The sequence below is a fragment of the Salvelinus sp. IW2-2015 genome, linkage group LG25 (genome assembly GCF_002910315.2).
Source record: "Salvelinus sp. IW2-2015 linkage group LG25, ASM291031v2, whole genome shotgun sequence".
NCBI lineage: Eukaryota > Metazoa > Chordata > Actinopteri > Salmoniformes > Salmonidae > Salvelinus > Salvelinus sp. IW2-2015.
Window position 1 is genome coordinate 19,834,838 of NC_036865.1, and position 20,924 is coordinate 19,855,761.

A 20,924-nucleotide genomic window follows, 5' to 3' on the forward strand; every position below is an offset into this window, starting at 1 on the left:
TTTGCAAATGTAAATAAACGCATGCAAAACCAACTGCTTTCCAAGTAGCTCTTTGGTTGGGTCTTTTGTCCATTTATTAGCAGCAAAGATATAAACATAGTAACATAGTAAAATTTCCATAAAAGCATCCCAGAGCATAACATTTTTTTCTGTGTTCTCCATACCTGTGCATCCCTAGTATGCCTACTTCCGGGTCATCTGTGTGCTCTAAATACATGTGACCAGTGAACCAACATGTCCTCTACTGAAAATATTATGTGGAAGGACCGAGTTTGGGAAACGCTGTTGTTTACCCCAGCCTATTACCACAGATAGAATAGTGAGGTTAGTTATAAAAAAATATTTGCTATTACTATGAACAGGGATGATTATTATATATTTTTTAAACAATTAATGAATATACTGGTAACCAATCTACATTTCAAACGATTTGAAGTTGAACCAATATTTGACTTTTTATTTTTTAAATTTCTGACAAAATGCTTTTGAGTGAAAACAGTTTTTCTAACAAGTTCTTTCAATAATCAGGCAAATGAAGGTACATTCCCCTAAAAAATCCTAATTATTTATTAATCCATAAACATTTCCCGACACCGGCGCGCTTTAAAACCATATAATCCCGCTTCGAGCTGGCCTCCTCCCGATTGGTGCTTTTGAAAGACAGCGAGCGACGTGATTGCTTGGTTTTGAAAGCCTGAAGCGCCGCGGCCAATTCGAAAAGAATGCACCCACTCAGTACTGTAACGTAGCTGACTGCAAGAGAGCAACACGCATTCACCTCGCTAGTTAATTTAGCTACAGTCAAGTTACACAACGATATTGGAAGGTAGCTATATATGTATGTGTCACCTTTTTAGCTACAAGGTTTGTTTGGTCGATTGTATTGTAGCAGTTGTCATCATGGCATTTACAATTTAGCTAGTTAGCTCGCTTGCATTGAGGAAACATTTGCACAGCATGTAAAAACAACGATATTTGAAATTATTACTAAAGGTGTCACGTCACATGTTACAAAGTAATGCATGGTTTTACTGTTTAGCTTTTGTTATCGAATAATGATGCTAGRTAGCTAATTAAATGTCTATCTAATTCAGTTGTCTAGCTAGCTACGGTAACGTTAGTTAAATTAGCCAGTTAACACATTAGCTAGATGGCTGTTTTTCACATTCGCTGACTGCATGCTTAATTTCCTATCACTTTTAAGATGGACAGTTAACACGTTTCATAGCTAACGTTAGAGCAAACAAAAACAAACCCCAGTTTGCTATTTTTGACTTGTCGTTAATTTGAAATGGCATAATTGGTTTGTTTTGTAGCAAACTTAGCCTGTTTCTTTTCAGGGAACAATGGAAGATTACGTGAAAATAGAGAAAATCGGAGAGGGTAAGTTATGTGCTCAACTTTGGTTTGTTTTCCCCCGAAACTCCACTCGGAGTCAACTCTAGCTAGACTCATGTGCATGTCATTTGATTGTCTTCCTTTAGCTATGACAACCTATTCACCATACCTTATTCATCACGTTAATTACTAGCTACACACCATAGTAAAGAATGAGTTGTGCCTGTGATTTCCAGGTACCTATGGGGTTGTGTACAAAGGCAGAAACAAGTCGACAGGCCAGGTGGTGGCAATGAAGAAGATCCGTCTGGAGAGTGAGGAGGAGGGAGTGCCAAGCACGGCTGTTAGAGAGATCTCTCTTCTCAAAGAGCTAGCACACCCTAATGTTGTACAGTATGTAACAAACAGTCTGTTTGTGTCTGTGGGGTTCTTAAAGTGTTTACYGTAGRCAGGCAGCAAGAGAAGTAAACATGTGATTTGTCTTATCAGTTCAAAACTGACACATCATTATGCCAAAAAGGCCTGGTCAAGTCTAGCATTTGTCATATCATATTTATCTGTCTAGTGTATACATACAGTTGAAGTCAGAAGTTTACATACACCTTAGCCAAATACATTTAAACTCAGTTTTTCACAATTCCTGACATTTAATCCTAGTAAAAATTCCCTGTCTTAGTTCAGTTAGGATCACCACTTTATTTTAAGAATGTGAAATGTCAGAATAATATTATAGATTTATTTCAGCTTTTTCTTTCATCACATTCCCAGTGGGTCAGAAGTTTACATCCACTCAATTAGTATTTGGTAGCATTGCCTTTAAATTGTTTAACCTGGGTCAAATGTTTCGGGTAGCCTTCCACAAGCTTCCCACAATAAGTTTGGTGTATTTTGGCCCATTCCTCTTGACAGAGCTGGTGTAACCGAGTCAGGTTTGTAGGCCTCCTTGCTCACACGTTTTTTCAGTTCTGCCCACAAATTTTCTATAGGATTGAGGTCAGGGCTTTGTGATGGCCACTCTTTGACTTTGTTGTTCTGAAGCCATTTTGCCACAACTTTGGAAGTATGCTTGTCTATTTGGAAGACACATTTGCGACCAAGCTTTAACTTCCTGTCTGATGTCTTGAGATGTTGCTTCAATATATCTACATACTTTTCCTGGCTCATGAAGCCATCTATTTTGTGAAGTGCGTCAGTCCCTCCTGCAACAAATCACCCCAACAACATGATGCTGCCACCCCCGTGCTTCACGGTTGGGATGGTGTTCTTCGGCTTGCAAGCATACGCCTTTTTCCTCTAAACATAACGCTGGTCATTATGGCCAAACAGTTACATTTTTGTTTCATCAGACCAGAGGACATTTCTCCAAAGTACGATTTTTGTCCCTTTGTGCAGTTGCAAACCGTAGTCTGGCTTTTTTATGGTGGTTTTGGAGTAGTGGCTTCTTCCTTTCTGAGGGGCCTCCGGTTATGTCGATATAGGACTCGTTTTTACTGTGGATATAGATACTTTTGTACCTGTTTCCTCCAGCATCTTCACAAGGTCCTTTGCTGCTGTTCTGGGATTGATTTGCACATTTCGCGCCAAAGTACGTTCATCTCTAGGAGACAGAAGGCGTCTCCTTCCTGAGCGGTATGATGGCGGCGTGGTCCCATGGTGTTTATACTTGCGTACTATTGTTTGTACAGATGAACGTGGTGCCTTCAGGCGTTTGGAAATTGCTCTCAGGGATGAACCAGACTTGTTGAGGTCTACAATTGTTTTTCTGAGGTCTTGGCTGATTTCTTTTGATTTTCCCATGATGTCAAGCCAAGAGGGCTTGAAGGTAGGTTTTGAAATGCATCCACAGGTACACCTCCAATTGACTCAAATTATGTCAATTAGCCTATCAGAAGCTTCTAAAGCCATGACATAATTTTCTGGGATTTTCCAAGCTGTTTAAAGGCACAGTCAACTTAGTGTATGAAACTTCTGACCCACTGGAATTGTGATACAGTGAAATAATCTGTCTAAACAATTGTTGGAAAAATTACTTGTGTCGTGCACAAAGTAGATGTCTTAACCGACTTGCCAAAACTATAGTTTGTTAACAAGAAATTTGTGGAGTGGTTGAAAAACGAGTTTTAATGACTCCAACCTAAGTGTAAGTAGACTTCCGACTTCAACTGTAAGTAAATAGCCTATGTTTGTTTCCCATGTGTTTTGTTTCCAAACAGGCTTCTAGATGTGCTGATGCAGGAGTCCAGACTGTACCTCATCTTTGAGTTCCTGTCCATGGACCTGAAGAAATACCTAGACTCTATCCCCTCGGGCCAGTACATGGACCCCATGCTTGTGAAGGTATGGTCCCCACTGAGGGCATGACAGTCATGATGCACACAACCTTGTTTTGATCTCTTTTTTTCACTATCTGCTCTTGATACTACTGAGTACTGTGAAACTTCAATTAAACGCTACGTCTCAAATAGCCGCCTGACCCTTTTAATAGCCGGGTAATTGCACACATTCGGCAAATAAACACAGGGTCTAAATGAATTGTTTACGAGGTTACCATGGACACAGTTCTGATATTCCCACAAAATGATCAGGGTGAAAGCGAAGGAGATGTAACACCACTGTAAGTGACCGTAGTGCTTCCGACTTTGCTTTTAGTACAGGCTGGCTTGACAAATTGGGCTTTCAGTCAGACTGCACGCTACTGTTGAAACCAGACACCTAGCTCAACTAGAAGACTGTCTTTTAATAGGTACCGGTTGTGCTCAGTGATTGAAGCAAATAAATGCCCAGGCTATTCATTGAAAGTTTTACGGTATACCAACTTAGTGTTTTAGTCCAAGTTGTCAGACTAAACAAATTGTTTCTCGCTAGTAGGTTCATTTTAACCCTCTGTTGCCATCTGTCCATCCAGAGCTATCTGTACCAGATCTTGGAAGGCATCCTGTTCTGCCACTGTAGAAGGGTCCTCCACAGAGACCTGAAACCTCAGAACCTGCTGATTGACAACAAGGGAGTGATCAAGCTGGCAGACTTTGGGTTGGCCAGGGCTTTCGGGGTGCCAGTCAGGGTATATACCCATGAGGTAAGCCAGAACACCACGTAGTTAATTTCTGAAGAGCATTAGCAGTAGTGATGGGTAATTGGGCTATTTTTACTGACTCTGATCTTTTCATCTCGTTCGGTCAAAATAACAACTCATTTCGTTCATCTGGGCTGTATCACATCCGGCCGTGATTGGGAGTCCCATAGGGCAGCGCACAATTGGCCCAGCGTTGGCGGTCATTGTAAATAAGAATTTGTTAACCTTTATTTAAGTAGGCAAGTCAGTTAAATAAATACAATTTTGATTTAGTAATACCCAGAGCACACAGAAGCCCCTACTGGTAAACTATGAACAAAAAAAACTAGATAGAATCATGATTCTACAAGCCTCTCGTTCACCATAGGTGGCTTGTTATTGGACCTGTCATTTGTGACAGACTTGTATATCTTTGCTTCAGACCATGTACATTTGTGATTGCTAGGCATACAAAAAAATATTGTTTACTGATACCTTTTTAAATGAGGTCTAGTTGCGTCCGCAATCGGTATAGATTTTAACCGAGTGTTGAGCAAAGGCAGGCTGTGAATGTTTTGGTTCTACAAAGCTGTGTCCATCGAGTTAACATTCAWTAATCAATTAATAGCATACATTCTTGCGCCATTCTTTAAGTTATCAGTTCTAAACGTATTTTTCTCCTCTATACTGCCTGCATCGCACACCAGGGAAAATGGATCACATGATGGACATTTGCTGGTCGGAGCATGTCTCCGGAGCCACTGAGGCGGAGGAGCGCGTATTAATCCTGCTGTAGAATTCATTCCGCAATGAAGCAGGTCAAACGAAAAATCTGAAATGAACAAGTTACTCTGAAAAATTACTCTGGACTCTCGAGTCAGTAAAAAGTTGTTCAAAAAGAATGAATCGTCCGCCAGCTGCACATCACTAATTAGCAGATAGCATTGTAAAGTTAAGCTATCATAAGAGGTGTGTATGCACACATGTTAATAAGGTCATTAACTGTGTCTTTGTGTCCAGGTTGTGACACTGTGGTACAGGGCTCCTGAGGTGCTGCTGGGGGCCCCACGGTACTCCACCCCTGTGGATGTCTGGAGTATCGGGACCATCTTTGCAGAGTTGGCCACAAAGAAACCACTTTTCCACGGAGACTCGGAGATAGACCAGCTTTTCAGGATCTTCAGGTATATTTGCATACGAGTATACACATCTGTAATATACCCAATCCTACTAGTAGCAACATCTAGGTTGGTTAATCAATAAGTTTGATGCCTGACATTTGATTGATCTTTTTGTGAGCAACGAGCCATCCCAAATTATTGACACAGACAAGTTAGACAGTCAACAGAGACAATTGCTCCATGATGGACATACCACATTGGCTTGGGTGAAGTATTTATCAAGCATCGTTGTCTCCTCCTGTTTCAGGACCCTTGGTACTCCCAACAATGACATCTGGCCAGAGGTGGAGTCTCTGCCTGACTACAAGAACACGTTCCCCAAGTGGAAGTCTGGGAACCTGTCTTCCATGGTGAAGAACCTGGACAAGAACGGCATTGATCTGCTCGCTGTAAGATTTCACCATTCTCCTTGATTTTATTTAGATTGATTCATTATGAAACATTGTTGCTGTAGAAGCCCTGTGCTCATGTGTCTTTTTCAAGCGGCTGGTTGTGTTTTGGATAGCATTAGTGATATTGAAGTGACCTATTGTTCCGTTAGCCCAGCAGTAGCCTTTAGGATACACATACATATGACCATGTCCCACCTTCTGTAGAAGGTTATGAAGTGAATTAATTTTTTTCCTCTCTTAAAGAAAACGCTAATCTATGACCCACCCAAGAGGATCTCTGCCAGACAGGCTATGAGCCATCCATACTTTGACGACCTGGACAAAACCACTCTACCTGCCAGCACGGTCAAGATGTAAACACCACACAGCTCGACTCAAAGGACCTGAAAAATAGTACAATTATGGAAGCATATTGATCGTCTGGTTTTGTTTGTATGTTTGTTTTTTCTTTGTTTGTCCTTTTTCTATCTACCGGTAATATTAATCATTATTCTGTAAATAGCGTTTAAAAAAAGAAACCGGTTTGGATCTAAAGTGACATGTACTTAAGGTTACATTCAAAGGTAGTATATTTTCAATAAAGTGCACTTTTCTAGATCTGTTACTTTTAAGTTGTGTGTTTGTAGTTTTTTTTATTGGGGAATAATAACTGTTAATCTGTCACTGTTGCAGGATTCCTGCGTTGTTTGATGCTTTCAAATGTGTATTTTTTTGTCAGGCATACCGTATCAGGGTTTAACATAATTCTTCCTCTGGACTTGTTTAAAACTAGTACCAAACCATTTGTTTTAAGAGATGGCGTAAGAAAATATATTATACTGGGATAAAAAAAACTAACCAGTTCCTCCAACACAGTATTTTGTCTGGCTGGCAGAAGGAAACGGTTAGATTCGTTTTTAGGGCAAGTTAAAGTTGGCCAACCTATACTGCATTTGTTTTAAAGTTGTGTAATGCTTTTCTTGACAGTTGCATATATTCCCAAACTGGAATTAAGTCTGTGCATCCTGCCTGGTTTTACTTGATGTCATACATGGTCCTCAATTGAGGCGGCATGTAGCCTAGCGGTTAAGAGTGTTGGGCCAGTGACCCAAAAGTCGCTGGTTCGAATCCCTGAGCCGACGTGAAAAATCTGTCTGTGCCCTTATTAAGCAATGCACTTAACCCCAATTGCTCCTTTGAATCCCTCTGTATTAGAGCATCTGCTACAGGACWAAAATTTAAATAAGGGGGTTAGTTGTGGATGTCTTCCCTAGCAGAACAGGGAGGTTCCTTCCTGTTAAAAGTAAAAGGATGTGTTGGAGACTGATTAGTGTGATAAGAAGGAAATGACCATATTTGTTTTTAATAGCATTAAATGCCCATTGTAGCAGTTCTCAATATCAAATAGTTTCTGGATGACAAGTGCCTTACTGTAATAGTTTTCCATAATCGTTTATAAAAATTTGATATATTTCCCAGGGGGAAGTGCACCAAAGCGGTGCATTAACCAGTGTGAATCAATATTCTGAGTGGAGGAGGCATATGTAACCTGAAAACAAGCTGTTATAGCAATATTGTGTTTACAAGCACGCATTCTCACTAAACTAGCAGGATAGTGAATGCTGATTGTGGGACCTTGACAAACTTAAGTGAGTGATGACCAGGAAAACACCAGACTGATGGCTATAGCCACAGTATGTTCAAGTATATTTTTCTGGGTTTATCTACCTCTGTTAGTGATATCTTGCTAGGTAATCAATCCTCCGATGACATCTGCGATGTTGACCATAACCATCGAATTAAGTTTTAATTTGCTCCAGCTGCATTTGAGGTTAGAGGATTCTCTATTCACTTCAATGTAAACAAACCCCTTTCTGGTGCAACTTTTCATGACACGGCCGTGAAATTAATCTATTGGCAGAGCGGTTCYGAACTGTAGTTGTTATTGGTCTAACTTATACCACCTGGTGATGTCACCAGGCAAGCCAAAACGCCATCCATGCAAAATAACACATCACATGTTTTTCACACTTTTACAGTGTTTCATCAGCTGTTYTACAAAATTATACAGAATGTTGACTGCACTGGTTTAAGCAATGTTCAAAGTGGACTAGCTCATTGTATCCTACCATATTTAGTTAAGTGATGCTAGTGTAATTCAGATATCAGGTTTTAGAGAAGTGTAGGAATTTAATAAAATAATCTCTGATTTTCTTCAGAATTTGTTTATCTGGAACGCTCCCTTTGTGCTTAATTGTTCACTGTTGTGTATTATTTTCTTCATGTTTCCTTCATGCATTGGGCTAAACTGCAGGCACTTCCAACAAAGAAGCACAGTTGAGTGGGAGTGAAGTGAATTCACATGAATAGTGATTTGTTATGTGGCATTCTAGTTGCTTGGTCTTTTGTATTCTTGGCCTGTCACTCATTGCTTATAAATGGCAAGTGTTGAAAATAAAACAGCAGGCTTTCAATTTAAAAACAAAAGGCTGCTGCATGAGGGATAGACTAATGTATTTCTATTGAACATATTCAGTTTGTTTTTCATAAGTCTTCCTCACACAGAATAAAATGCCATTTATACATTGACCTACATTCTGACGAGAGCAGTTAACATGAATGTAATGTGAAGCGATGTCTACAATGTGACATTTATCATACAGTATCTGGACTTCAGAAGCGTTACAGATTGCGCGATAGAAATTAAGATAATTTCCAATTGAGCTGACAAATATAGCCTTTGCCGAGAACATTGCCTTTAAATTTCAATCACGCTGTAACGCTGAACTTCCGTAATACGCATTGAATAGAGCCCCTAGTATGACTGCATTGTTCTGACTGAGGACTCACCCTAGAGAGTGAGTAGTCATTCTGTGATGTAAAGATAACCCAGGAGTGTCGAAATGTACAACATTGTTACCCAGAGGAAAATGGGGGATATCATGCTTTCTCAATTTCAGTCAGAGGGGGAGGGTCATGTAATTCGTAATCAATTAAATGTCATATTGCTCAAAGTTGCTTATTATATCTCAATTTGTGCCCGATGCTATAGGCCATGTGTATTCAACTCTTAACCAGCAGGCTCCAGCGCTCATAGGGTTTCTGTTCTACCTGATAATTAATTGCACCCACCTGGTGTCCCAGGTCCACAACCTTCTGGTTACTTTGCAATGTAATGCTTAAAAAACAAAAACATATCTAATGCTCTGGTCTGTCCTAGGGTTGAGGGTAAACAGTAGGCATGTTCTCTGCTGTCCAGTTTGTTTTAATTATTATATTGGTTGTAGGGGGGTCACTTTTTTTTTTTAAGCGTTCCAAGTAGGGTCGGGTAAAAATATATTTGAATGAAGGGAAGGTCATCCATTATTATTTCAGAGAGGTCCTACATTCTCCAGGTATCCCACAGGCGATGTGGAAGAATAGGGATAGACACTTACCAGCACCCAGAAACAATGCCCAACAATGAGGCTTAATTGATAAGGTCTTGACTTTGGATTGATTTGCAGCTTTTGTTAAAAATGAATGCAAATAATAAAGACCTCCCAAATCTGCTGTATGTAGACTACCCAGACAGTACAAATGGTCAAGTCTAAAATATGTTCACTGAATACATTTTTTTCAATGATTGAAATAACATAAAATACAAAAAACAATCTACCTGTATGGAAATAAAGAATATGAATACATTTAAACAAAGAAAATACAAATGAAACTGCCCGCCATTTCACCCCTATGAAATTCTAAACTCAATTCAACCAGGCGTTTTACAGTACAGTAACATACAGCGCATTCACGTCTTGGTGGTTCCAAACTTCTTCCATTGAAGAATGATGAAGMCTACTGTACCTTGGGTACCTCCAACATTGCAGAAATGTTTTGGTACCCTTCCCCAGATCTGTGCCTCGACACAATTCTGTCTCTGAGCTCTATGGACAATTCCTTCGACCTCATGGCTTGGTTTTTTCTCTGACATGAACTGTCTACTGTGGGACCTTATATAGACAGGTGTGTGCCTTTCCAAATCATGACCAATCAATTGAATTTACCACAGGTGGACTGCAATCATGTTGTAGAAACATCTCAAGGATGATCAATGGAAACAGGAGGCACCTGAGCTCAATTTCGAGTCTCATAGCAAAGGGTCTGAATACTTATGTAAATAAGGTATTTCCTAAAAACCTGTTTTCGCTTTGTCCTTATGGGGTTTTGTGTGTAGATTGATGAGGAACATTTTATTTAATCAATTTTAGAATAAGTCTGTAACGTAACAAAATGTTGAAAAAGGGAAGGGGTCTGAATACTTTCCGAAACCACTGCATAATCACACCTTTTCCTATCGTCAAAACCAACCCTTTGGAAAACAAAATTGGGTTGATTTTGTCAGCTGTGGACAGTTACATTTGGCTGCCTACCTTTACAGTCATACTCTTTGTTTGCTAACTCAAACATTTTTCTTCTATTTCACATACCTTTGGGGTAAACTTCTAAGCCATGTCATTTTTGTCAAAGGGGTAAAAACATTACAAAAAAGTTAAAATACTGTAGAAAATCAGCTGAGCTGAAATTGAATATATGCTTGTGACTTTTAAACGGTTTCTGTCTCTCCTTCTCTTTACCCATGGAAATGTCAAGTCACATAATTAATTCCAGCTTTTGAACTCACAAATCCTGTCCAATATTGAACTTGTGCATTGTATAAACGGTGCACTACGTAATGGTACTTTCAGTCTGTATTAACTTCCTCCAAAGCAGAGGCAGGAACCTTGTCTCTCTCCAACCTCCCCTCCCCATACTTCCTCTCCACGTCTACCCTACCACAATCAGGGATGTTAGTGCTGCTTCTGGACCTGACTACAGGTCTGTAGTTCTGGCATATGACGGCCAGCCGGTAGAAGTTTAGGATGACCACCAGGAAGTTTTTAATGGCAAAGAACACCAACATCTGGTGGAAGACATCAAAGTAGGTCATGACGGTGAGCCGGACCACAAGGAAAGGGCCATCCTGGATGAATAGGCTCTCAATGATGCTCCATATGTCTGTGCTGTGCTTGGTCAGGAGGGAATCGCCTTGGCCCTCACCCTCGCTTTCTGTCTTTGAGTTCACCACTAAGGACACACACACACACACACACACACACACGCGAGTTGAGTTTCAAAAACTATTTTCACATATTGTTGTAAACTAGGGCTGAAAGCCTGAAGTATTTTCGTTGAGGTCTTCAACAGGCTAATAGTAGATTTATAGAATTGCATATTCTATGTGCATCCTCATAATGTTATGTGTGTTGAGTGGATGGTTACGTATCCGCTTCTAGTAAATCATTTCAGGTTGTGAATAATTCAGTAGATAGGGGTGGGTCTGAGAACAAGGGAGGCCGCAATGAACTCTTTATGATCCTCAACCCTGAATTGTTTAGCCACATGGCTATAATGGATTTCAGGAGGTCTGGGTTATTGGCAGTTTGCCTGTCAATAGCCTAATCCATCAGCCAATCAATGACGAACCAAAGAAGAAGTGAGCCATAATCTGTTTATAAAGCTGACACATCAAATCACTGTACGGTACGCAATATAAAAGTCCATATGTGTTGCTGCATTTTCCAATTTTAGCCATACTGATGATAAAACTGAGTTTCCGACTGTACTAAATAAAGTTTGCTTTTATCATTGGTGAGYTCATTGCAGTTTGTGTAGGAAGTAAAAATGGTGATAGCAAACAAATCTGCTCAGCTGTTTATGTAGCAACATGGCTACGATAGAGCTAGTTTGCCTCCTTTCAAATGTTTAGCCAAAGTCTAAACAGATCCCATATTGAGTTTACCTAAAACATTATCAATACTCCACTGACAAGAGTATTTTCTGGCCACAGTCATGCTACAAACAGATAACTTGAGAAAGCTGGTGGGGCCATGGGGGGAGGCTCTCTGCAGGTCTATGTCTACAACAGAGAAGGAAAGGTTTGCCTTCAAAGATGTGACATCCACAATGTTGTCTATGACATGGCCGTACCACTCAAAATGAACCCTCAAACCCACCATGAAAGTCTTGGCATCAGCATATAAAATACATCAAATCTGTAATTCACCCTCAAGAATACGAACCTCAACATTCGGACAGATCCCGATAGCCTGTGTCTGTTGGCCAAAAGTCAAGGATAGTTAAGTTCACTGCTGATATGAATAATATTATGAAATGTAGAGACCCACCGGCCAGATGGAGAGGAAACTGTAACATGCTCCAGGTCCACACCGCCAAGATGATGTACACCAGCTGAGGGCTGTTTTCCCTGGGAGGAATACGGAACATACAGCTCAACAAGTCAATGCATGTCCACTGTTGTTAACGGTTTTCGTTTTTTAGGTAAATTCTAGGATTTTACATTGATGAATTCTCAGAGTGATTTTGAGAGAATTTCACCACTGGTTGTTACAGTATTGCTACTATTTAGTAACTAGTAAGTAAAACATTGCATGCGCACTTAGTAGTAACTTAGTAAGTGTGTAACTAGTAAATATTTAAGTAGCACTGCAGTATTGTCGTTCCTTGTGATACAAAAGTCTATATGGAGTCAAAAACTCAACACACCACTAAAGGCAGTTAGGTCACCAGATTAATGTGAGAACACTGGGATCTAGTAAAGTCTGCTAAAGGCTCTGAAATCCTCTGAGAAGCTTTTAGCCGCAGTCAGTAAAGTCAATCAAAAGGTCGGACACCTACTTGACATCAGACAGTGTTTCACTGGTGAACTCCAAGATGTCAGCTGCTGTGCCAACGAAGATGAGCAGGAGCTGGGAGAGCTCCTCCCGTGTGACCCCGCCCCCCAGTGGGAGTAGCCACTTCCCTATGATGAGTAGGATTAGAAGGACCTGATGGAGGGCCAGGATCCAGTCGTTGGGACAAACCGTGGACAAGAGTTGGTCAAGACCCTTGAATGTCAAGAGAAGGAACAGAGGTTCAAACCACAGATAATAAGCACTAGAAAATGTACTTTTGGAAAGCCTCAGGATATGAAGGGAAGAAGAGTCCGCTAATTACCCCTAAGAGCCATGTCACTGCCATAGAAATAACCTTATATGTTAATAACGAAAAGTATACTTAGATGTCACCCTCGTTGACTGTGTATTCCCAAATACATCTGTGCAGAAAGGCCTTCTGAATATATTTCATAAGGACTTGTCTTCTGAATGTTTGCAAGTTTATTTCTCGATTAAGGTCAAGGGTTCTGGCCCTAATTCCAAGGAAACATTTGCACTAGACAAGCATTTCTGGGTACGCACAATGGCAAAAAACATTTAGTTAGAAATCATGACAAACACAGGGCTTCCCATTATACAGTCAACATCATAAGACTCTAGTCACTTGATTCATGCTATGATGAAATATTGAGTGAATGGTCAGAATATACACTATATTTACAAGAGTATATGGACACCCATTCAAATTAGTGGATTCGGCTATTTCAGCCACACCCGTTGCTGACAGGTGTATAAAATCGAGCAGACAACCATGCAATCTCCATAGAAAAACATTGGCAGTAGAATGGTCTTACTGAAGAGCTCTGTGACTTTCAAAGTGGCACTGTCACAGGATGCCACCTTTCCAACAAGTCAACATATGTTTGGTCATGTAGCGTATATACAAAAGGGTAAAAGGCAAAATAGTAAAGAAATTAAAACCAGTTCCAGTATTTACCTTTAGATAGGTTTGAACCGTTAAATTCCCAACCGTTTCGTTCAGAGAAATCATGCTTCTCACATTTTCCCATGAGTCCAGTTTCTTGCACTGAAATGAGATAAGTGAAGTTGTAAGAAAATGTTTGATAACTGTCATGCATACATTGAACATGGAGTTGTGGGATTTCTCTCCTTCTCTGTTTTCTGTACCTGGAGGTCACTAGAGTTGTGATGCTGATGATGTAGTTCCAGAATCCAGATGGATGGAATGATACTGACAAGGAACAACATAATGGCTGGCGAGAACCTCGGGTTGGAGGAGAAAAGGAACTTTATTTATTAACTCTTTATTCCATTCACATGCATTTTAGAGATTCACGCACCTCTCCAAAGTGATCCACAAATCATGGTCAATTTTCTGTGTATATATGTGTTTTATATCTTATGCCCACAGAATACAAATCCAGCACAAATGATACAGCAGTGGGAAAAAAGAAAAATAAATAAATGCATGTAAAATTACAACAAAAAATGTTAAGCGCAAAGAAAAAAACACAGTGGTAAAACAAATAACACCAAATAGAACCAACACATGCCAGAATGAAAATATTCCTAACCACTTTATCCTCTTTATGACTTCATCATAATGTTTGACAAAACAATCACATATTATTTGGGGAGCACAGGAAGTGTTCTCTCAGAGGGAGATGTGGCAGACAGACATGTTATTCTTCAGTCTAGGGCTACCACCCTATCCCAATTTGTCCCAGGTGTCACGCTCTGACTGTAGAGAGCTTTTTATGTCTCTATTTTGGTTTGGTCAGGGTGTGATTTTGGTGGGCATTCTATGTTCCTTTTTCTATGATTTGTATTTCTGTGTGTTTGGCCGGGTGTGGTTCTCAATCAGAGGCAGCCGTCTATCGTTGTCTCTGATTGAGAACCATACTTAGGTTGCCTTTTCCCACCTGTATTTGTGGGTAGTTGTCTATGTGTAGTTGCCTGTCAGCACTCATTTTTGTATAGCTTCACGGTTCGTTTGTTATTTTGTTAGTTTGTTTAGTGTTCGTTCTTTGTAATAAAGAAGAATGTACGCATCCCACGCTGCGCCTTTGACGGCTGTGACAGAACTACCCACCACCAAAGGACCAAGCAGCGTGGAAGAGAGGACTGGACATGGGAGGACATCCTGGACGGCAAGGGATCCTACACATGGGAGGAGATCCTGGCTGGAAGGGATCGCCTCCCATGGGAACAGGTGGAGGCAGCCAGGAGCGCGGAGGCAGCAGGAAAAGGGAACCAGTGTTATGAGGGAACACGGCTGGCAAGGAAGCCCGAGAGGCAGCCACCCCAATTTTTTTTTGGGGGGGGGGGGGAACACGGGGAGTGTGGCAGAGTCAGGTTGGAGACCTGAGCCAACTCCCTGTGCTTACCGTGGCGAGCATGTGACTGGTCACGCCCCGTGCTATGGGGTGATGCGCACTGTGTCTCGGCCGAGCATTCACAGGCCGGTGTGCTCGGTGCCWGCGTCCCGCATTTGCCGGGTGGAAGTGGGCATCCAGCCAGAACGGGTGGTGCCAGCTCTGCGCTCGAGACCGCCAGTGCGCCTCCACGGCCCAGTGTATCCGGTGCCTCGGCCAAGGAAGAGGCCTCCTGTATGTCTCCCCAGCCCGGTGAGTCCTGTGCTTGCGCCCAGCCCGGRGCCTCCAGAGACGGCCTCCAGCCCAGCGCCTCCAGAGACGGCCTCCAGCCCGGAGCCTCCAGAGGCGCCCTCCAGCCCGGGGCCTGCTACGATGGTCCCCAGTCCGGGGCCCGCTACGAGGGTCCCCAGTCCGGGGTCGGCGGCAAGGGTCCCCGCTTTAGAGGCCAAGTCAGAGGTGGAGTGGGGTCTAAGTCCCACACCAGAGCCGCCACCGCGGAGAAATGCCCACCCAGACCCTCCCCTATAGGTTCAGGTTTTGCGGCCGGAGTCCGCACCTTTGGCGGGGGGTATTGTCACGCCCTGACCGTAGAGAGCTTTTTATGTCTCTATTTTGGTTTGGTCAGGGTGTGATTTTGGTGGGCATTCTATGTTCCTTTTTCTATGATTTGTATTTCTGTGTCTTTGGCCGGGTGTGGTTCTCAATCAGAGGCAGCCGTCTATCGTTGTCTCTGATTGAGAACTATACTTAGGTTGCCTTTACCCACCTGTATTTGTGGGTAGTTGTCTATGTGTAGTTGCCTGTCAGCACTCATTTTTGTATAGCTTCACGGTTCGTTTGTTATTTTGTTAGTTTGTTTAGTGTTCGTTCTTTGTAATAAAGAAGAATGTATGCATCCCACGCTGCGCCTTGGTATCCTCCCTTTGACTGCCGTGACACCGGGACATTTTATTTAGCACAATGGGATAAGCAGCTGGATAAGGACTCTCTAGGATGGGGGATGTACACCGGGACATTTTATTTAGCACAATCGGATAAGCAGCTGGATAAGGACTCTCTAGGGAGGGGGAAGGGGGATGTAGTCAGTTGTACAGTAAAAAAATAAATGAATATGACTCTTCCCCAGAAAAACTTAATTTAGCACTTTATCTTGTTAATTTGTCTGTTATGTCTTTAGGATTAAAATGTGGATAGCCTGCACATGACAAATTACGCACAGTATAATGATGTGCAAAATAGTGTACGAAGCCTACTCAGAAGACTAAATAAATGAACAGCATCTTACCATTTATAATCTTTTCCCTTTCTTCTTTTCAAAGTTATTATCATTTCGACAACGAGAGGTAGAAAGAGGAATGTCAGAAACCAGTAGATATTGTCATCTTTAACCAATGTCACTCTCCAAACTCCGATGAGTGAGATAAGAATAAAAAGCAACCTAGTAACTACCGCACACGAAAATTTGACCACAAACGCCATAATACTGAAGAGTAAAGATTCGACAGCTAGTGTCCCGTTATTCATGAAACTCCCACACACAGCCACTTGTACTCCAGCAGCAGCACAAACAATGATGTCATTTTCATATGGTAATATAAAAACTTAAAAATAAAAGCCTGCATTCCAAAACATTGCAATGTGGATAACGCATTCAAATTATATTGAATTTTAATCAATGGCCACTTTAATTGTGCCAAGAAAATGCTATAGGTAATTTATGAAAGCAAATAAAAAAATATGGTTTTCAAAATAGACCAATAATGAAAAAATACAATGTCGACATACATGTTGTGAATATTGGGCTGTAGAGCGAAAACTTTTCTACCTGTCTCAGTTAAAGTGGGGTGTAAAATACTCAGGAGGGTCTCTACTAACCAATATGTGTAGTTTTGGAGAGGGATTGTGTTGCACGGCCTGCTGCTGTTTTTTCACTCTGCCCCCTCTGAAGCGCAAAATGCAATACGTAAAGTGGAAGGGACAGCGTTTTAACTACACTGAACACAAATATAAACGCAACAGGTTAAGTGTTGTTCCCATATTTCATGAGTTGAAATAAAAGATCCTAGACATTTTCCATATGCACAAAAAGCTTATTTCTCTCCAATTTTGTGCACAAATTTGTTTACATCCCTATTAGTGAGCATTTATCCTTTGGCAAGATAATCCATCCACTTGACAGGTGTGGCAAATCAAGAAGCTGATTAAACAGCATGATCATTACACAGGTSCACCTTGTGTTGGGGACAATAAAAGGCCATTCTAAAATGTGCCGTTTTGGAACACAACACAATGTCACAGATGTCTCAAGTTTTGAGGGAGCGTTCAATTGGCATGCTGACTGCAGGAATTTCCATCAAAGCTGTTGCCAGAGAATTTAATGTTAATTTCTCTACCATAAGCTACCTCCAACGTTGTTTTAGAGAATTTGGCAGTACGTCCAACCGGCKTCCCATCCACAGACCACGTGTAACCCCACCAGCCCAGGACCTCCACATCCGGCTTCTTCACCTGCGTGATCATCTATGACCAGCCACCTGGACAACTGAAGAATTTCTGCACAGAAACCGTCTCAGGGAAGCTCATCTGCATGCTCGTCGTCCTCACCAGGGTCTTGACCTGACTGCAGTTTTGCATCGTAACCGACTTCAGTGGGCAAATTCTTACCTTCAATGGCCACTGGCACGCTGAAGAAGTGTGCTCTTCACCGATGAATCACGGTTTCAACTGTACCGGGCAGATGGCGTCGTGTGGGGGAGCGGTTTGCTGATGTCAACATTGTGAACAGAATGCCCCATGGTGGCAGCGGTGCTACGTATGGGCAGGCATAATGGCAATTTGAATGCACAGAGATACCGTCATGAGATCCTGAGGCCCATTGTCCTGCCATTCATCCGCCGCCATCACCTCATGTTTCAGCATGATAACGCACGGCCCCATGTTGTAAGGATCTGTAGACAATTCCTGAAAGCTGAACACTTCCCAGTTCTTCTATGACCTGAATACACACCAGACATGTCACCCATTGAGCATGTTTGGGATGCTCTGGGTCGAGTGGCACAGTGGTCTAAGGCACTGCATCTCAGTGCTAGAGGTGTCACTACAGACCCTGGTTTGATTCCAGGCTGTATCACAACTGGCTGTGATTGGGAATCCCATAAGGTGGTGCACAATTGGCCCATTCTTAACTGACTTGCCTAGTTAAAWWWWWWWTWAAGTAAACTTAAAAATAAAAYAATTGTACGACAGCGTGTTCCAGTTCCCGCCAATATCCAGCAACTTCACACAGCCATTGAAGAAGAGTGGGACAACATTCCACAGGCCACATTCAACACCCTGATAAACTAGATTATCAGGGTGTAGATTAGGCAAATGGTGGTCACATCAGATACTGACTGGTTTTCTGATCCACTCCCCTACCTATTTCTTTAAAGTATCTGTGACCAACAGTTTCATGTCTGTACCAGTCATGTGAAATCCATAGATTAGGGTCTAATGAATGTATTCAATTTGTTGATATCCTTACAGTATATGAACTGTAATTCAAATTGTTGCATGTTGCATTTATATTTGTTTTTCAGTGTACTTAGCAGATATGAAACAGACAATCATATCAGTAAAAAAAATTATCAAAATCCCAGTTTATGCTACAAAACAAACTTTGCAAGAGGTTCTAAAAATAGGTTATATTTTACTCAAAAGTCCATGACGTAGAGTAAGGCATTGTTGGCAGAATAGATGGATGCAGTTCAATGCATGATTCATATAATTCACCAATACATTTCTTGGTAGTCTAACAAATATTGCTATCAGGTTGTAAATCGCAGCTGGCATGGTACATTGTTTGCTTCCTCCAGCCATTCAGTARGCACTTTCAGTTTCACTCAATATTATGGACAAAAACTGACGAATGTAACGTTAGCTAACTAAGGCTGCGAATGTCAATACAATCAAACTATTTATTTATGCAGCTATTTATTTAGCAAGCTAAAAACAGCCTAACATTAGCTGCTGGGACAGCCTGYTCTCATAGTAACCGTAAATCCGAGACAATCAAATTGGTATGATAATATTTTACGTTTGGGATGGTTACTTAAGACATTAAGACAGATAGTTACTTAAGGCAAAAACGAATGTAGAGTGGGCAGTAGAGGCGAATGGGTGGAGTATAACGCAAATGATGATCAACCCAAAGGATACGAGTTCGAAAATATAATTACTTTCGCAATTTAGCAACTTTTCAACTAGTCACTACTTTATAGCTACTTTGCAACAACTTAGCATGTTAGCTAACCCTTTTAGCAAATCCTTCCCCTCACCCTAACCTTAAACACTTTAGCCTAACTGCTAAATTTAACCCTAACCGCTAGTCTAGCTAATGTTTGCCACCTAACTAAAATTCATAACATATCATATGTTTAGCAAAATCATTACTAATAGTATGTTTAGCTTAACATATCGTAAGTTTAGCAAATGCCTAACATTTTGTACGTTTTGAGAATTCGTAACAATTCGTACAAATTACAATTCTTAACATATCATAAGGAATGGTTGACATCCGCAAATGAATAGATACCATATGAAACGCAACTTACAGTGCATTCGGAAAGTATTAAGACCCATTGAKTTTTTCCACATTTTGTTACGTTACAGCCTTATTCTAAAATTGATTTTTTTTAAATCCTCATCAATCTACTGTCACGACTTCCGCCGAAGTCTCTCGCCTTGTTCGGGCGGTGTTCGGCGGTCGACGTCACCGACCTTCCAGCCATCACTGATCCATTTTTCATTTTCCATTGGTTTTGTCTTATCTTCCTTCACACCTGGTTCCAATCCCATCAATTACATGTTGTGTATTTAACCTGTTTAACCTGTTTCCCCTCATGTCCTTGTCGGAGATTGTTTGATTGTATGTTTGTGTATTATGTGTTGGTGCGCGACGGGTTTTGTATTTTGGTTCTGGAGTTTTGTGAAACACTGATTAAACAACTCCGTTTATARCTAGTTCGATTCAACTGCGCCTGACTTCCCTGCCACCAACACGCACCCATTCCATTTACAGACAATACCCCATAATGACAAAGCAAAAACAGGTTTTTAGAAAGTTCAGCAAATTTATTAAAGTAAAAAAACAGAAATACCTTTTTTACATAAGTATTTCAGACCCTTTGCTGAATCCACCTGTGGTAAATTCAATTGATTGGACATGATTTGGAAAGAGACCGACCTGTCTATATAAGGTCCCACAGTTGACAGTGCATGTCAGAGCAAAAACCAAGCCATGTATAGACCTTGGGATAAGACCCAGATGCAGACAGTTTAAAATAACAAATGTTTATAATGATACAGGGGGCAGGCAAACGACAAGTCAAGGGCAGGCAGAAGTCAGTAATCCAGGGCAGAGTCCAGACCTCCTCTCCTTCCTACGTTCCCCTAGCTGCCCATCGATCCGGATGGTCAAGGCGATGAGCGAGTCGAGATCCGTTGGTAGTTCCCGGGCTGCTAGCTCATCCTTAACTTCCTCCAACAATCCGTGCAGGAACGTGTCGAACAGCGATCCCGGGTTCCAGGCTCAGCAGCCAATGTGTGGAAATCCACCGCATAGTCTGGCACACTGCGGGAGTCTTGCTGGAGTAACTCCCGGAAATCAGCGTGATGAGGTACACTATCTTCAAGCAGTCCGAGGGGAAGGAGGAGGGCTGCAGCTCGAAGATGAGGAAACACTGAGCGAGAAACGGCCAACAGGTTCCCGACTCTCCAGKGAAGTGTTCCGGAGGAGGTAAGCCGGGTTCCCGGGAAGCCAGGGTGGCCGGGAGAGACGTGCTGATGACAGACGGGTTACTGAYGGTCTGGGAGGTTACCGTCGTGGTAGGCTGCCTAACAGACAACCCACG

At 41.6% G+C, this 20,924-nt stretch overlaps 2 protein-coding genes across 5 annotated transcripts; one reads left to right on the top strand and one right to left on the bottom strand.

Annotated features, from left to right (window-relative positions):
• The first annotated feature begins 277 nt into the window (after positions 1-277).
• Positions 278-6,574, top strand: LOC111951914 (cyclin-dependent kinase 1). Of its 4 annotated transcripts, none has more exons than XM_023970256.2 (8): positions 278-324; positions 1,341-1,383; positions 1,575-1,731; positions 3,552-3,675; positions 4,244-4,414; positions 5,411-5,574; positions 5,819-5,960; positions 6,207-6,574. In XM_023970256.2, the coding sequence occupies exons 2-8, from the start codon at positions 1,347-1,349 to the stop codon at positions 6,318-6,320; spliced, it is 909 nt and encodes a 302-aa protein (XP_023826024.1). In that variant the 5' UTR covers positions 278-324; positions 1,341-1,346; the 3' UTR covers positions 6,321-6,574. The 4 variants fall into 4 exon arrangements, with proteins under 4 accessions (XP_023826024.1, XP_023826022.1, XP_023826021.1 ...); XM_023970254.2 differs by lacking the exon at positions 278-324 and adding an exon at positions 650-826; XM_023970253.2 differs by lacking the exon at positions 278-324 and adding an exon at positions 715-864.
• A 2,904-nt stretch (positions 6,575-9,478) lies between these two features.
• tmem26a (transmembrane protein 26a) lies at positions 9,479-16,569 on the bottom strand. The gene is made up of 6 exons (XM_023970260.2): positions 16,319-16,569; positions 13,826-13,922; positions 13,635-13,724; positions 12,660-12,868; positions 12,149-12,228; positions 9,479-11,048 (listed from the first exon to the last, which is right to left on the bottom strand). Exons 1-6 carry the CDS (start codon positions 16,555-16,557, stop codon positions 10,666-10,668), a joined length of 1,098 nt encoding a protein of 365 aa, XP_023826028.1. The 5' UTR covers positions 16,558-16,569; the 3' UTR covers positions 9,479-10,665.
• Positions 16,570-20,924: the final 4,355 nt, after the last annotated feature.

Bases quoted from the DNA above. Each gene is read 5' to 3' on its own strand.
- LOC111951914 (XM_023970253.2), top strand. From the start codon at position 841: ATGTGTCACCTTTTTAGCTACAAG. The intron at 1,384-1,574 runs GTAAGTTATGTG...TGTGATTTCCAG, and splicing joins AATAGAGAAAATCGGAGAGG to GTACCTATGGGGTTGTGTAC. The intron at 3,676-4,243 runs GTATGGTCCCCA...CTGTCCATCCAG, and splicing joins TGGACCCCATGCTTGTGAAG to AGCTATCTGTACCAGATCTT.
- tmem26a (XM_023970260.2), bottom strand. From the start codon at position 16,557: ATGAATAACGGGACACTAGCTGTCGAATCTTTACTCTTCAGTATTATG. The intron at 12,229-12,659 runs GTAGGTGTCCGA...TATTCCTCCCAG, and splicing joins GAAACACTGTCTGATGTCAA to GGAAAACAGCCCTCAGCTGG. The intron at 11,049-12,148 runs GTGGGTCTCTAC...GTGTGTCCTTAG, and splicing joins GTTTCCTCTCCATCTGGCCG to TGGTGAACTCAAAGACAGAA.